The 15,683-nt window shown below is 41.7% G+C and overlaps 4 protein-coding genes across 5 annotated transcripts; 2 read left to right on the forward strand and 2 right to left on the reverse strand.

The window, feature by feature from the left end:
- Positions 1 to 42: 42 nt before the first annotated feature.
- Positions 43 to 1,993, reverse strand: c1galt1c1 (C1GALT1-specific chaperone 1). Its single transcript, XM_047022832.1, has 2 exons — positions 1,859 to 1,993; positions 43 to 1,453 (listed from the first exon to the last, which is right to left on the reverse strand). The coding sequence occupies exon 2, from the start codon at positions 1,434 to 1,436 to the stop codon at positions 483 to 485; it is 954 nt and encodes a 317-aa protein (XP_046878788.1). The 5' UTR covers positions 1,437 to 1,453; positions 1,859 to 1,993; the 3' UTR covers positions 43 to 482.
- A 1,899-nt stretch (positions 1,994 to 3,892) lies between these two features.
- urp1 (urotensin-related peptide 1) lies at positions 3,893 to 5,441 on the forward strand. The gene is made up of 5 exons (XM_047022939.1): positions 3,893 to 4,198; positions 4,402 to 4,530; positions 4,643 to 4,683; positions 4,777 to 4,882; positions 5,197 to 5,441. Exons 1-5 carry the CDS (start codon positions 4,096 to 4,098, stop codon positions 5,226 to 5,228), a joined length of 411 nt encoding a protein of 136 aa, XP_046878895.1. The 5' UTR covers positions 3,893 to 4,095; the 3' UTR covers positions 5,229 to 5,441.
- Positions 5,442 to 5,671: 230 nt separating this feature from the next.
- Positions 5,672 to 9,782, reverse strand: clic2 (chloride intracellular channel 2). Its single transcript, XM_047023718.1, has 6 exons — positions 9,541 to 9,782; positions 8,290 to 8,399; positions 7,576 to 7,701; positions 7,340 to 7,440; positions 6,879 to 7,060; positions 5,672 to 6,392 (listed from the first exon to the last, which is right to left on the reverse strand). The coding sequence occupies exons 1-6, from the start codon at positions 9,592 to 9,594 to the stop codon at positions 6,231 to 6,233; spliced, it is 735 nt and encodes a 244-aa protein (XP_046879674.1). The 5' UTR covers positions 9,595 to 9,782; the 3' UTR covers positions 5,672 to 6,230.
- An 885-nt stretch (positions 9,783 to 10,667) lies between these two features.
- On the forward strand, positions 10,668 to 15,606 carry si:ch73-335m24.2 (protein eva-1 homolog C). Of its 2 annotated transcripts, XM_047021411.1 has the most exons (8): positions 10,668 to 12,272; positions 13,441 to 13,643; positions 13,853 to 13,976; positions 14,074 to 14,226; positions 14,344 to 14,487; positions 14,618 to 14,689; positions 14,831 to 14,914; positions 15,156 to 15,606. In XM_047021411.1, exons 1-8 carry the CDS (start codon positions 12,167 to 12,169, stop codon positions 15,536 to 15,538), a joined length of 1,269 nt encoding a protein of 422 aa, XP_046877367.1. In that variant the 5' UTR covers positions 10,668 to 12,166; the 3' UTR covers positions 15,539 to 15,606. The 2 variants fall into 2 exon arrangements, with proteins under 2 accessions (XP_046877367.1, XP_046877374.1); XM_047021418.1 differs by lacking the exon at positions 14,831 to 14,914 and having other exon boundaries at positions 10,684 to 12,272.
- The last annotated feature ends 77 nt before the right edge of the window (positions 15,607 to 15,683 follow it).

A 15,683-nucleotide genomic window follows, 5' to 3' on the forward strand; every position in this document is an offset into this window, starting at 1 on the left:
TGCGTAGATTTTAAGCTGTAAAATCAAAAGATGTCCAGTGGGTGTTATTGACTACAATGTTTATTAAAACAACAATGCCATGATTCACATTTCAATTACTTATTGTAAAACATTGCCATACATACAATTGGTAAAGCTGGTATAGGTTACATTCACGTACCTTCAAAAACATGTTCAAAATAAAACCACCACCTCACTCATACAAAAATATCCCTTTTAAAAACACAAGATAAAGTTGTCTTTTTCCATCAAATTTGAACCAATCTTGTGATATTGCAGATAGAATATTAATTGAATAAATGAAATCTTCCTTCATACACATTACCATGTTATTTATAATTACATATGACCACAAAATTATGGCGAATGTGAGGTAAGAAAATACATACCATAAAACTTAAAATAATAAAAGGAATAAAACTAAGAATTGCCTTCACAGCAGCAGTCTTAAAAGTGACTTAGGAGCTATAGGGGAGCAGAAATTAATCATTATCCGATCCTTCCGGGGGCAGGAATATTAAGGAGTCATGGAAATTGTGTCCGTATGGCCGCATTCTGTAGACACCAAACATCATGACCTGCATTTGGTTTGGTGACATCCCACTGAAGGTGATGGCCAAGTCAGAACAACAACTTTCCACGACATCGGAGGGGTTTTTGGTCATGCCGTCTGCAATGAGGGAACCCACACTTTTGGTGTTGAACAGGCCCTTACCCAGTGAGTCTTCTCCATTCTCTGCAAATACCCCAGTGTATTTTAGGCAAATGGCCAACTGTTTCTCCTCACTTAACTTCCACAGGGCTCTCCCTCGCTCTGGGCACTTCTCCTCATCCTTGAACACCTCTACCAGCCTTTTAAGGGCCTCATAGCTGAGAACAATGCCACTCTCATACTCAACGTATTCCAACTCTCCGGACTTCATGGCATTGCCTATGTAGAAGGGCTCACTGGGATCCTTGTCCAGGATCAGGTACTTGAGGTTCTCAATGATAGCAAATGTGGTGGGCCGGGCCACAAAGAACCAGCGGAGATCTCCAGCGTTATCAAAAGCATGCTTCAGGGCCTTGCGTAACCTTGCCCAGTCGTCTTGTTCATTCAGGTCTATTGACTCAAGTGCCTTTGCTGCTTCTGAACTGTAGAACCCCACCTGGTCACAATGTTTGCTCCAGGTGTCCTTGGCAGTGGCCCAATGCATCAATACCTTGGGCTGGACCATAATGACACAATACACCCGGACTTTATGGCCCAGCTCTACCATCTGGGCCTCCGACAGCCGCCTAAGATCTTCTTTACTGGGAGCCATGATGTGATGGTGGTGATGGTCCTCAGGGTTTGACTGTGCACTTGGACTGAAACTACTGAGGAGGGATAGCACCAAACAGAATAGACCCCCCAAAATCATTCCTTTCATGAAGGAACTGCCTTCTGACAACATCTTCGAGCAGCACTTAACTGTGAAAGAATGCACAATAATAATCATTAGATTTTTGTTTTACTGTGCCTTTAAGTATTTGCATAATACTAGCAACCTGACGTAGAATGTCACTCGTAATATATGACACGTCTTTGTACTGACATGATACTGTAGATTTGGTTGTCATATAGGCTAGCTCAACCACAAAGTGCAAATAACTTGCCATTTAATACTTGTCTGACATTCATGGAACCCACTTTGAATCCATAAGTAGTGTATAAAAACGTGTGTTGCCGTTTCAAGTACACTGTAGGATTGCTAAATAACACCGTGTTACCAAATCCTCCTAGCCACATACTAGATTAGTTAGCTAACTAGCTAACCCTGGCAAGGACAGCATAAATATGGTAAAACATACAACATGATTTTAAAAAGCGCATTACCTAAACAAAATGATATTGTATATTTCGGTCTCCTTTTTCATACTCCTGGAAATCTTTGTCTGGGCGGCTGAAGTCCTGTATGACGGCTGTTAGATACACTGAAAACTGGCACTACAAGCTAGACTTCTTTTTCCTCTTTTGATATTACTATGGTAGATTGCAACCAACGTTTAAGAAGTGCTTCATCGCCACCTACTGTTCGGGAGTATGACCCCTCATTATTGCAGTGTGTAATGAGGGCCTCGCCCCTGCAATGAGGGGCTTCTACGACGGCCTACCTACACTGACTCAAATAAAAAATGTAATTAACATTTAACTGCCGACAAAGGAACGGCAAAAGCAGATTTCACCCGGCCGAATTCTAAACATCTGCAACCGAGCAACAGATAGTTTACATTGTTTAAAGTTTGTTAAAGTGTTCAGTAGCGGTTTTTGTCACGGGCGAAGCGGGTAAACCTTGCCCAGGGCACCAAATGTGCTTGGACCTGTGTCGTGCCAAGGCACTTATCCCCGCCAGGTCGCTATTTGTTCATTTTAAGAGGTGAATTCGAAGTGCAACAGTTAAACTCCGCTTCTCTGAGTGCACGCGCACTCCCGCGGCCAGGGGATGCAAATACTGGCGGGGATAAGTGCCTTGGCACGACATCGGCACTGTTTGAGTGCAGTGAGTAACTTAACGTGAATGGGAATAGCCTACGCTGTCCAACTAAGTCTTACAATATCGATCTAAATACAGCTTTTACACACATGATGCAAGACATCCAATCTTCTGGCTAGATGTAGCATGATCTTATCTAGTACAAAACACAACAGTTCTGATGCTTTTTGTGTAGTATTTACCTCACCTTAGCTACAGTTATGACTAGAGCAGCTACAAGAAGCCACGTGTACCTGTCTTACTTTGCAGTGGCTTACAGTGTTGCTAAACAGATAATCAGGGTGCCATGAGATAAATACATACTACAGATGAATCATTACTATGTTTGACAACCAAAGGATTGACCAGAAGATCAGTATAACCGGTAAACCGGTATTTCTGTCAGAATCCCCCAAAACAAATAAAGAAGGCTGTGACTGGATTTGAACTTCTGACCTTGCACTTGCCAGCACTACGTCTTACCAGAACAACTGTCAAGAAGACTGACATCTTTTGTCCAGGTATAACATCGAATGAATGGCCAGTGTCCAGAAGACTGACATTTTGTTAAGATATAATATTGAATGAATATAAAATGTCAAGAGAGCTGACTTTTCTTGTCCAAGTATCACATCAAACAAATGGCCAGTGTCCAGAAGGCTGACATTTTGTCCAAGTATAGTATCAAATGAATGACCAGTCTAGAAAGCTGACATTTTGGCAATATATAATATTGAATGAATATCAAATGTAAAGAGAGCTGACTTTTCTTGTCCACGTATAGGCCCAACACCAAATGAATGGCCAGTGTTCAGAAGGCTGCACTGCTAAATATTCTCCTTCCTTGGCTACACCCTGCCATTCAAGACTAAGATGACTCAGAGCAGGTAAATTAGGTTTTTCTTCATACCTATTTCAGAAACTTTTAGACACCAGTATCATTTGACATTCTGGCTCCTTTAATGATACTACTTTGCTATGCTTCCTTTCATTTTTGTCAAAAGGGATCTGGCTAGACTTTTGTGTGCACGTGTGTGTAAAAGAGAATGACCTTGATGACCCCTCATATTATTTTATGTCTGGGATAGGGAGGAAAAATGACTGACACACAAAGCCACCAGTCCCAGTGGTAATGCACAATTTGCATTGTACAGGCCCGTGGAAGATCACTAAACATAAGATGACGTAAAAACACAGTTTGGTGGCACCATATTTCTAAAGCGTGCAGACAAGAGTCGAGATCAAAAGAATGATACATGTTTTTTCCCCATGTTGTGAGTGATAGGATGAACAGCCAATTACAAAAATGGTGACAGTCATAAAGAATCTGAGTTGGCTGACTACCCACTGATTGCGGTTGAAGAGTAAACATTTGTTAGGGCTCTCTGTACAAGCAGAGATAGGCTCTGACTGAATTGACAGGGTCCGTTGAATTGCCCCTATGACGACTGGGCCATCACCTCAAAACCATTAACACTGAGACTGGGTGACAGGATCATGTATTGATCCGTTCATGATGGATTGCCAAGAAAGATATAAAAGTGAAGTTCTCAGTCAGGCCAAGGTAGTGTACATCTGATCATCGGAAGACATTGTCAGCATGCTGTCCTTAGCACTGTTCTACATCTTAACTGTGATTTGCTCTGCGAGACGAACACATGCTTCACCGTTATACCCAGACTCTAACTTGGAACCCCAGGCAGGTAGGAAAAAACTGTTGTGCTTCTTTGTTGATCTACACTTTTTGGCTTAATCAAAATGTTAAAAAAAAGTTTGCTAACGTTGTAGAATGATTGTAGAATTGGTCATTATCTGCAATATGAAGCAGTGCTTTGAGGATCAGGGGTACCGTGGTGAGGGTACTGCTTGCACAGGATGAAGTTACTTGGTTGCTTTATCTCACCAGATCTGATACAGAAGTTGGTGGCAGAAGTAGAGGATGGGGAACATACTGATCTGAATGACCAGATAGAAATCAAGAATCTGTACCCACTTCTTCTACAACGAGATGGAGGCCAGGACGCCTGGAGTAAAGGTAGAGAGACAAATAGTTGATTTTAGTTTAGTTAAATTAGAAGTATTTCAGTATTTCATATTGCTACTATTATATGGTGGGATGCACTTAAAAACATATTTTTCCCTTTAAGGAGCCAAAGATTCAGTGCCACGGGAGAAAATTGTCAATATGGTAAGTATGTGCAACTGTTGTATCGTATCTAAAAAGAGTGTGCCATGTGCTGTGACTTGACGAGACTAGAAAGAGATTCTTTGTGTCTATCAGGTGGATGACCTAAAAGAGGTTGTGTTGAAGCTTGCGGCAGCCGACAAACTCCGTTCCCATGGCTTTCTACGGTCGGAGCAGAGCTTGCCAAAAACCAACAAGAGAAGTGAGTAATGCTATCCTGGACCCAGTGTGTCCTACTCCTTACCTAAGTACAGAATATGGTCACCAACAAAACATTTAACATAGTGCGTCACATTTCATATGTCTTAGGTAATATCTTAGCTGGCATATTTGTCATCCTACTGTATATTGTTTGCCAATGTGAAAAGGATGTTTATTTTAGGATAACCCCATTGAAAGTAGAATGGGGCTGCCATAGCCAAACCGGATAAAGAACAGGATATGAAAACGAAAGTATTATATTCAAGATTGATACAAAAATATGAGATGTTTTCTCTGTGTTTTCTCCTTTGACAGCATGCTTCTGGAAATACTGTGTGACAAACTAAATGACAAAGCCAAAGAAGAAGAACATTTTCCACCTTGCCTGTACAAGATCACCTTTGGTTCCAACCCCATGCTTTAGTCACATTTTAATCTCTAAGACAATGTGTACATTGTTTTATATGTGGAATATAGAATAAATTAATAGAAATATATTTTTGCATTCATTTGAAAGTTTCTTGCATTGAGTCTGACAATAAAATGAACTTCATCCTCATTGGTTGGATAACTTTGTATACAGATTGTTTCAGATTATACATGGTAAAACCAAAACAAAGGCTCCGAAAGTAAAACAATACCCATCTCCACACATGAATAAAACTGGTAGTCATATCCTGGTTTTACAAGGAATACCAGTGGATTTGACATTATTTAGTCTCCACAAGGGAGCAGCATAATACTATATCAAACCACACACACAGAAAAAAATGCACACAGTCATTCAGAATAAAGAGATGTATTTTATTGGTAACATTATCTTTTAAAACCATCTGAAATGTTTTTGTACAAGATTAAGAACTCTATGATCTGAGTTGGTGAGCGTGGTTATCATTCTGTGTTTGAACAGTTTTTCAACTGGCCTTCCACGACTCTTCTACTTTTTCACACATCTATACAATTATCGTATAGTAAAAATAGAAATATTTACACTATAGACAGAGCAACCTGCTAAATAGATAAACAGCCAATGCCAATTGCACGCTTGGCAAATCAGTGTGGTACGCAACAAAATTCTGCCATTAGAAAATCTTCAAATAAATAGTCTATACTTGAAATTACACAGACTTTCTACAGCAGCCAAAATATCAAAATGTCAGTTTGTTCTAATTATGCCCTGGTCACAATGCACTTAAGAAATATGGGGCTTTGCTTTATTGGCTTGATGGTCAATGGATTTCAAAGCCATTGCTTGTATATATCTGTGTTATTGCTTCTTGTGCAGTTGTTCATTACTATGCATAGTAGCTGGTGATACAGTGGCAAAGAATGACAAATGAAAAAGGGGCTCATTTCCTTGCATTAACTACACTCAGGTAGGCCTTCTCAATCTCAATGTTGGCAGGGCATGTCTGTCTGAACTCCTCCCTCTCATAGGCATTCTGAAGGTACCGCCACACACCGCTAAACTGGGCTGGGATGTCAAAGTCGCAGTACTTTTTGGCAGCAACCTAAGAAAGAAAGTGTGAAAATATCATACCATATCATCATTAGTGGTGTTGCGATATACTGGTATTGACAATAACCGCAATATTTAAAAATGAAATATTGATATTGTGTTAATGATACATATATGACAATACCATGTAAATAAACCAGTGCTTTTGAACATTTTGTATGAGTTTCTTTCCGTTTCACATTGTAATAATATATTATGAGTGTAAGTGTAATTCATTTGCAAAAAAGAGAGACAAAACACAATAAGCAAAGTTGAAGGTGAATTTGACTGATAGCATTATTCTATATCTTTTTCATATTTTCCATAGATAATATCGTTATTGTGAATTATTTTGGCCATGACAGTCGTAGAGTGAAAATCTAATATTGTTACAACCCTAATCTTCATACAAATGTTATTTAAAGGATTCAAGTGTTAGGTGCCTTGTTTATTGGAGGTTACAACCATTTTGATGCGACGTCATTCACTTGTGTCTCACCTTGATGACATGCAGTTTGGGCAGCAGGTTGCAGTCTGCTAAGGTGAGATGGTTGCCATCCAGGAACTTCCTCTTGGAGATGGTGATGTTTTCTCTAGAGTTGACATCAATCTCTTGAGGGACAGGGGAGTTCAGGTAGATGTCCAGTCGCTTGAACTCGCGTAGCAGGGCTGTCTCATGATCTGTTCAGGTATAAAGACAAGGGTATGTGAGGATGTGAACTTTTTGAGTAAATAAGAATTAACTGTAATATAATTCATTATAACACAATATATATATATATATATATATATATATATATATATATATATTTTGCCACACAAAGTATAGATGATCTATTCACATATTGTACTATGTTAGATTATATTGAATTACAATATGCTATACTATACTACACTATACTATACTATACTAAGACAAGTAGTATGGCCTTCGGGAACTCCACTGTAATCCACACTTACAGGCATTGTTCGGGCGGTTCTTGATATAAGCAGAGAACTTGGCAAAAATGTCAGCTCCAACGTCAAAAGACTCTTTGTTGAGTGGGCTGAGGTGGGGATACCTGGAGAAGGGGGTCTGAGAATCAGTTTGTTTGACATACTATTTGTACATAAAAGTGCTAAATGAATGATAAGTAATGTAAAAATGTAAGACTGGTTGTGTACTTCATTTCTTCTGGTAAATACATTCACAATACCTGGGAGGGGCTATTGTTTGTTCCAGAAACTCCTCAATCTTGATGAAGTCGGTTTTTAGGGTTCCGTTGTAAAGGAGAAAAGGAGGGTTTGTGCCCGGAGCCAACTCCTTCAGCTCTGCTGGTTTCCTAAAATGGACAGGGCAGGGGCAGAGAGGTGACATGATTTAGCTGGGAGTTGCTATGGTCATGTACTGTTTATAAACATTCACTGCCACAATCTCAATGAACAAAAAGCTTATCGTACTGTCAAGAATCCAAGTGTGAAGTTTTGATTAACGATCGGAAGAATGTGGACAAAGTGATTCAGTTCATAAAACAATCTAACATAGGAGTGGTTCATTGTTGCTCAAGGGTAGCAACACTTGTGTATTCTATTGAATCATTCAATTATCAGCATCCTTTCAAAATGTCCTGATCCTATTTGCTCACCAGTAATGGTCATGAGAAAGTGACAAAAGAATAAGGTAGATTAAAAGTTGTTTGTTCGAAAACAATACAGGGCTCTTTGTTCAATAATCAATTGCTTTGAAAGCTCCTCCCTACTTCCGTCTATCACACCCATTGAGGAATAACTTATTACAAGTGGGTTGGGTTCTCATAAATGTATCTACAATACATCCTCAGTCTCCCTAAATGCTAAAGGTGTGTAGGCACCCCTTTGAACAGCTACTCAGAAAGTGTTGAGCTGGGATAGCTGTGGTGGGCAGGACTTACTTCCTCATATCGACCGTGGTCACTGTGAACTTGACACCTTTCAGCCACAGGACCATGAAGAGCCTTTGGCAGAAGGGACAGTTTCCCACATTCTCACCATCGTGGCCAGCCTGAAGAGTAAACATAAAGGTCTCACTGCTTTGGGATTATGTTGATTGTTAATCATTAGATTGGATACAGACAGCTGAAGGTCATGGGTCTCTAAACAAATATATATTGTTCCTACTGACTCATGCAGGTTTCGCCCCTGTTAGTTTGAGTCTTCTCTAAAACAGAACTTTTCATGATCATATTTCTTGGCCAAAACACACATGAACAACACAGACACTTGTAGGTGCAGGAGGGTTTGGGGTTTAAAAAACCTTTCCTCCAAAAGGAAAAGGAAAAGCCTGCATAACGTGGAGAGGAAGATAGTGGCCATGAACGTTCAATCCCCTCAGGAAACAGCTGAGGCTTATTATTGCAACTGATCCCACCGGTTGTGGGCAGAACTGACTTTTTATATTGGTTAGTAAAGACTGATAGGATCTAATACAAGTTATGATGGAAATGATATGTAGTCAAGCAGTGAATGTATGTTTGAGCATGCGTGTGCGTGTGTTTCAGCTTGTGTGTGTGAAGTATGTGTTTGAGTGTATGAGTGTTTGAGTAAAGTTATGAGTAGGTGTATATTTGAGACTGTGTGTGCACGTGTGTTTGAGTAAGTGTGTGAGTAGGTGTGTATGTTTGAGCATGTGTGTGCGTAAGTGTGTGGGTGTGTCTGGTCCAGGCAGGGGGCCAGGGCGTCCTAAGGTCCCCAATGCCCCTCCTGGGTGTGGAATGATAAGGAGGCCTTCGGTGTCTGTCTTCGAAATATACTGATAAAGCTGACTCTGACTCTCTCTCTCTCAGACACGCACCCCCCCGAGACTATGTGTGATCCACATGACGCACATGAGTGTAGTGTACAGTTTCTATCTCATTCCTTGGGCCCATTATTGAGATCTTTGTCCCTTTACAATGGTGATAAGTGAACAGCAAATATTGGTACATTTAAATCCATGTTTCTCAACTAGTGGTTCGTGACACCCATAAGTGGGTCACAACACAAATTGCAAAGTTTGCAGGGGTCTCAAGTCTCAATCCCCGGTTCCCCAGGTTGGTCCTTTTGTCATTGCTTCCTGTCCCACTGTTTCCCAAAGTGTTACAATGAACTCAATAAACAAGAGTGTACATGGATATTATTGAAGATATAAAGAATCACAAAATTACCTTGATGAAGAGCTCAATGCTTGGCTCCATGTCAGAATCCTGTCGGAGTGCCATGTCGCCCAAAAGCAGTGCTTTACAGTGCCAATGTCCAGAGAGCAGATTCCAAATCCACTGGGTGTGAAGCTGACGGAAAGTCTTTGAACTGATCTGGGCTCTAGAGCGTGTGCACTTATATGAGGATGTGAAAGAGGGGTGTGGGCTAAGACCCAGAGGCTGTTGTATTTGGGATTCCTTGAAGCTGTTGCTCTGAACACACTTTAAAAGTTAGAGGGAGAGGGAGGTCCCAGAGGATGGGCGGGGTTCCGGTGCATATAAGCACACTGCCAAGTCTCTACTAGGAGAGCTTAAAATAGATCCCATTACAAGTCAAGCAATAACGGTTTGACAATGTGCAACATCAAAGTACATCATCATATGATTGAGAAGGTATTCAGATATGTCCTCAACTTTAGATGTACTTTTAAAAGTTTAATACAGTGATTGTTTTTGAATTTCACATTAAAGAAGGTATTTTTCCTTTTTCAGGCTCTCCATACAAAGCAAGTACTGTGTACCAGTAACACCTAATTTAATTTAGTAGTGCTTAAACACAAGTAACTCCCAGTTCCTCAGGCTTTTTGATTCATGGAGTCAAAGGACTGTTTTGTTTACTGTGATGTAAACAAATAGTGAAAGCCAAAAACCAAAGTCATCAATTTATTTTAAGTGTAAGTCTTTTACACTTTAATTTACACAAGTACAATATAGCATTTATGATTAGAGTTGACATGCTTATTCTTTTAGGCAAGAAATAGAAACTGAATTTAACTGTACGTTACAGAAATACCGAAAATTATATGAAACCACGTGGGTTCTCGCTGATAGCATGACTAGTTGGTGAGTCATGGTGTAGATAGACGCTCATTGCGTCCGGATGGGAGAACTCCCTGGTCTCTTGGAAAGGGAAGGAAAGTTAATCTTTCTTTCAGTCACAATCTCCTGTAATTTGACAGGGTAAAAGGGGTGGCGAGCCTGGAATGCAGATACATGTTTGTATAGTAAGACTGTAATCTTTGGATACCAATGTAGGAACAATATGAAATAAGTAACAGTAGTAGTGCTTTCAAAATATTGACTGTTTGAAAATGTAGATTTTTGTGACACGACAAAGGTTTCACCAACATTGAAATCTTTTGTTGCTTTATTTCTGCTTAATAGAATATCACAACCTGAGATTCGGTTGCAGGGAATTTAGAATCTGCCGGTATTAGCTCATTTCTTGTCAATAGGGAAGATTTACAGCTGCTTAATCCAATCATACTGGTTTGTCCATGTGGCTCAATAGTGCCTGTCTCTAAGGAGAGTAGTGGAAATCAAGGTGACATGGTGTCTGTTCAGTGTACTTATCTCCTTCATCTGCTCAAGTGGCTGATGGGAATTTCCATCAGAGGGAGGGAAGATGAAAAACAAACGCCTAACATGGAAATGTCCAACAAATGCTGGAAATTCAACGAATACTAGCGCCAGCACAGGAAACGGAGCAAAAGCAGTTTGCTGGAGGCTACAAAGCATTTACCTCCTCTTAGAAGCAAACACAGGCAGGGAGGTTGTGGCCTCAGTTTTGCAATTATATTACAGACCTCATCCCTCTCACACTCCCCTCTACTCGCCCATGAAGATATGTCTGGAACGTTCACTGGAACCCCTCCACAGTGATCATTCCATCCAGGAAGTTCTGTGAAGGAGTTCATCACTGTACTGACATTGTTTTTAGGGAGGTGTTTGTTATGTCAGCAGCACTGTAGTGCTGTTTGTGGGGGGATTTGTCACTTTGGTCCAAAATCACAGACATGAATAGGCTTCGGAACCTTAGTAGTATGAATAGTAGAATGAATACACTCACCAAAGTTCCTGTCGAGTCATTAGCACTTCCCATGTTTCATCCTAATTACGACATTCGTTGGCCTACGTAGCATGTGAGGTCACTGGCTTTCTTTATTTGGTTGTTATGACAATGTAGTGTTGTGTTGTAAGAAACAGAGATGCAACTGGCTGAAACAAACAGAACTATTATGATTTCAAGTAATTCTGAAGTGTTACTGGAAATGTGTTACTTGCCCTTAACCCCTGTCCTTCCCCTCCAGAGAGGAAAAAGGAAAACCTTATCTTCAGGAGATAGATGTCCCAAAGAGCCACTAGACAAACAGCAGCTGGAAGTCTCCCCGTGGAAAATCGAATCTCTTTTTGCGACATGACACACAACATGACCCTCACTGTTGACCAATGGGCAAGAGTCACCCTCGATTCTATCATAACACAGGCAGAAGATCGAGATTTGATCATGTTAAACAAACAGAAATAGCCAATGGAGTCTTGCAGCTATGTCTTGAATTAAATTCCTACCTCCATAACAATGCTTTATGTTAAGATCTTTCACTTTAAAAAAAAGAAAAGCACACACATCAATTAATTCATACACATTCATACACTTTGCCCAAATCACTGGCAAAAGCATTCATCTGTTTCTTTGACAGTGAAACGGGGGGCTGTTCTCAGGTCAAGACAATGGCATCATTGACCCTTTGCTCACAGTCAGTAAATTGGAAAGCAACTCACAGTGGCGAGCCCCACTGCTCCCTAATGTAGAATGCGCAGTATGATGGTCCCATGGAGCGTCTGCAGGTCCTGCTGTCTTCTTTACCTCCTCCTGGCTCTGAACACACACAGCGCAAGATCTGCTCCTGACTTTTCCGGTGAGTGTGTTTTGGCGTTTGTTATTGTTGTGTTCGAGAAAAGTGGGAAAGCTCTGACTCACTCAGCACCGGTCCAGCTGGGAAAAAAGAAGACATTCAATGTACATCCCATGATTTATCTCTCACACATCCTGTGTTGCAAGAGATTATGCCGAGAGGACACAGATATAAAGACTGCTGAAATGTGTCCTCCTTGTTTTTAGTATTGCCTTTCCAAAGGAAAATATCAAGCTAATGGAGGTACATTTGTTGTTTACCTCTAATACAGGTGCTGTTTATTCAAATGCCCACCTTAAGACAAGATAAAACAGGATAAACACACAACAGCACATTATGATAATTTGTGTTGACAAGGCAGATAGTCAGTCCTTGTGGATGGATGAAGCCCTGACATCAGCCTGCCTTTGTCTTGGGTTGCTATTGTCCTTGAATCTGTCCATCTGACCCTGACAGGGATCTGCATTTGCGTGCGGGTGTGAGAGAGCTTCAGAGTAGCTCATTGTGAACGAGTGCCTGGTACGGCCTTCGGGGAGCTCTCTGGGGCTGCCACTGGAAAACACATAGCACACACAGCCAGGAAGACCCACACAGGGGCAGAGGGCCAGGGGCAGAGGGCCAGGGGCAGCCAGCAAAAGGGGAGGGCCGAAACGACTTCCAGTGTGCTGAAGTCTCTTTTCCAGGGTGTTTGTATGTGACTCAGAGTCCCATACTTTCATTGGAACTACACCCATGTTCTTGAGACACCACCCTCTCGTAAAGGCTTGTGTCACCTTTGGAAAAATAGCAGAGAATAATGTTGGATTAATTAAGTGTTAAATAGGCACTAATAACAATATTATTATTGGGACCAAGGCCAGTATTATTACTACTTGCCATGTAATAAAGGGTACATTAAAACCACTCCCAGAGTTTGCTTAAGACTGTGCTGCTTAATCAGTGTCATGAGATGGCTCAAATTTCCCTGAGGTTGATGGCCAGTCATTGCATTTTCTACTGCACTAATTTCTCTGTATATTTGAAACTCAAACAAAGATGAGGAACTGAAAATGATTTCCAATCATGAAAATCCCCCTCCACTGTGAATTCAGCTTTTTACAATAAGTGAAAGTAACATTTATTGCACAATATCTAAGTGTGTGGTTTACAACTATCTCTAAACCTCTTTCAGTTTATCTCCACTCCATCCTGAGAAATCACACAGCCCATGGCTGTGACGGGGACACTCTAACTATCAAGTGTCCTTCCAGAACCTCTGTGGCTGTTCTCTCCGCATTCTATGGACGACGTGTTCCGAGCAAGAACTTATGTCCTCCAACCAACACAAACACAACAGAGGACAGCACTGAATGCACATCCTCTGTTGCTACTGAGGTAAAAACGGACTAATCTGAATTCCACTGAAAGTCCTGTAAACAATGTGCAGTTGTTTTCGATTTGACATCACTTTTAGTATGAAAAAGGGAAATGGGTGTCTCAATAAGTAGCCACGGTTGACTGTCATATTAAATGAAACAATTCAGTGGTTTGTCACCTTTTATATGTTTAGTTAACCAGGCATGGCTGTTTTGCTTTCCTTCTAGAAAGTTGAGTCAGAATGCCAGGGCAGGAGGAGATGTCAGATCTTGGTCATTAATGCAGTGTTTGGACAGGATCCCTGTCCACTCACCAGCAAGTACCTCTTAGTGTCCTACAAGTGTCGCCCAGGTCAGAGTTTATTCTCTTATATATTCTGCAAGTTGTGTATGTCTTTATCATTGTGTGATATTCCTCAAAAGTATATATTTTTTTTCAACCCACTCAGAGCATCACCGCAATAGGTTGGTATGTGAGAATGAGAGACTGAGGCTGGCGTGTAAGAACGACACCGTCCTTGCCATCTACTCAGCCACGTTTGGACACCTGCTCCATGGGAGTCCTAACTGCCCCCAGACTACTGCAGAACAAACAGATATGGGTTCGAAACAGATCTACAGTGCTATCTAGTGGTCACATCTGAATCACAATCGTGACAAAAACATTTGAATAAACCAGTAAGTCATGTCTGGTATGCTTGTGTACATCTGTCTCTCAGAGTGTCTGTCCCCCTCGGCCCTGAGGAAAGTGTCACGCAAGTGTCACGGGCGGCCCACATGCTCCTTACTGGCAGACACTCACACTTTTGGGGAACCCTGCTTCCCTGGGACCAGGAAGCACCTGCGGGTGTCTTTCACATGTGGTGAGTGACAGAAGCTGCGTGGGTGATGCACTACTCTAATCATACCTTATGTGACAGGCTAGGTGGATTCGAGCGTAAGTGTACTGAGGTCATTTCCAACCATAGACAGCTCAGTCCTTTGTCCCTCCAGTTCCTCGATATCTCTTGGAGGATGTGGGGCGTGGGCCAACAGACCCTTTCATGATATCAGACTACACACATGGTAAGACTCCAACACTCTCTTTCTATTGTTCGCTAAAGTTGTGTGTAACAGAAGAATTGTATTTTGCGGGGAGAATGTCAGAGGACTTGGTGTTCGGGCTCACTGGCCACTGAGCCCAGACCCCTCCCCTTTCACCTGCAGGAGGATGGTACACTGGCCCTGGCATCTCCCGGCCTCAAAATGTACTTTTAACCAACTCTCTGGAAATCTTTGACAGAATACTGGGTATGTGTATTGTTTGCTGTGCATGTGAGATAACTCCCAACCTCTCTGTTCAATTTGTTTTACTGTACGTGTGTCAGCATTCACAAGGATCTTTTATGTAGCCCTCCAACAGCAGAAGATACTGTTCCCTTTCTGTTTGTTCACAGATCTTCATTATGCCATTGTCAGTGTACATAATGCCTTCCAATATGAGCCCTATTGTACTGGTTTCACTTCACACGACTGAACTCCTCCCTTCAAGGTCTTCCGGAGAAGGTGGCTCTGTACTTTGTCTCTGGGATCTGTGCTGGCCTCGTCTTCCTGCTGTGTCTGTTTGGCCTGCGCTCCACGGTGGTGAGGGACGTCAAGGAGCTGGTGACAGAGCTGGGGGATGAGCTGAAGGCCAGCCGCAGACAGCGCCGGGAGCTCATGGAGGACCTTTATGACGACGACTCCTCAGACGCTTCCTCCTTCCGCCGCCTCACGCAGTCTTACCGCACGGCAGACCTGAGCAGCCCGTCCATGATGGTGGAGATGGTGGAACGGGTGGGAGAGAATGATAAGGATCTGCCCAACGGAGACATCTGGCCACACCGTGACTCCAGTCCCTATGCCATCCACAAGATCCATGTCTGCAGCACCTGAGATAAAAAACAGTACTGTTGTGAATTGACATCGTAAACAGTACAATTAAACTTTCATTATAGTCTAAACTGTTTATGCTTTTGCCTTTTTTGTATTATAGTGTGCAGCACACAAGTACAAATATTTGCGTTGGTAGAAGTGTACA

This window comes from Hypomesus transpacificus, chromosome 1 (assembly GCF_021917145.1).
Source record: "Hypomesus transpacificus isolate Combined female chromosome 1, fHypTra1, whole genome shotgun sequence".
NCBI classification, from domain to species: Eukaryota; Metazoa; Chordata; class Actinopteri; order Osmeriformes; family Osmeridae; genus Hypomesus; species Hypomesus transpacificus.

Excerpts from the sequence above, each read along its gene's own strand:
- c1galt1c1 (XM_047022832.1), bottom strand. The coding sequence starts at position 1,436 with ATGTTGTCAGAAGGCAGTTCCTTCATGAAAGGAATGATTTTGGGGGGT.
- urp1 (XM_047022939.1), top strand. The coding sequence starts at position 4,096 with ATGCTGTCCTTAGCACTGTTCTACATCTTAACTGTGATTTGCTCTGCG. Across the intron at positions 4,199-4,401 it reads TAACTTGGAACCCCAGGCAG|ATCTGATACAGAAGTTGGTG; the intron begins GTAGGAAAAAAC and ends TTATCTCACCAG. Across the intron at positions 4,684-4,776 it reads GGGAGAAAATTGTCAATATG|GTGGATGACCTAAAAGAGGT; the intron begins GTAAGTATGTGC and ends TGTGTCTATCAG.
- clic2 (XM_047023718.1), bottom strand. The coding sequence starts at position 9,594 with ATGGCACTCCGACAGGATTCTGACATGGAGCCAAGCATTGAGCTCTTC. Across the intron at positions 7,702-8,289 it reads ACCACGGTCGATATGAGGAA|GAAACCAGCAGAGCTGAAGG; the intron begins GTAAGTCCTGCC and ends TGTCCATTTTAG. Across the intron at positions 6,393-6,878 it reads CCAAACTGCATGTCATCAAG|GTTGCTGCCAAAAAGTACTG; the intron begins GTGAGACACAAG and ends TTTCTTTCTTAG.
- si:ch73-335m24.2 (XM_047021411.1), top strand. The coding sequence starts at position 12,167 with ATGCGCAGTATGATGGTCCCATGGAGCGTCTGCAGGTCCTGCTGTCTT. Across the intron at positions 14,488-14,617 it reads GCGGGTGTCTTTCACATGTG|TTCCTCGATATCTCTTGGAG; the intron begins GTGAGTGACAGA and ends TTGTCCCTCCAG. Across the intron at positions 14,690-14,830 it reads GATATCAGACTACACACATG|GAGGATGGTACACTGGCCCT; the intron begins GTAAGACTCCAA and ends TTTCACCTGCAG.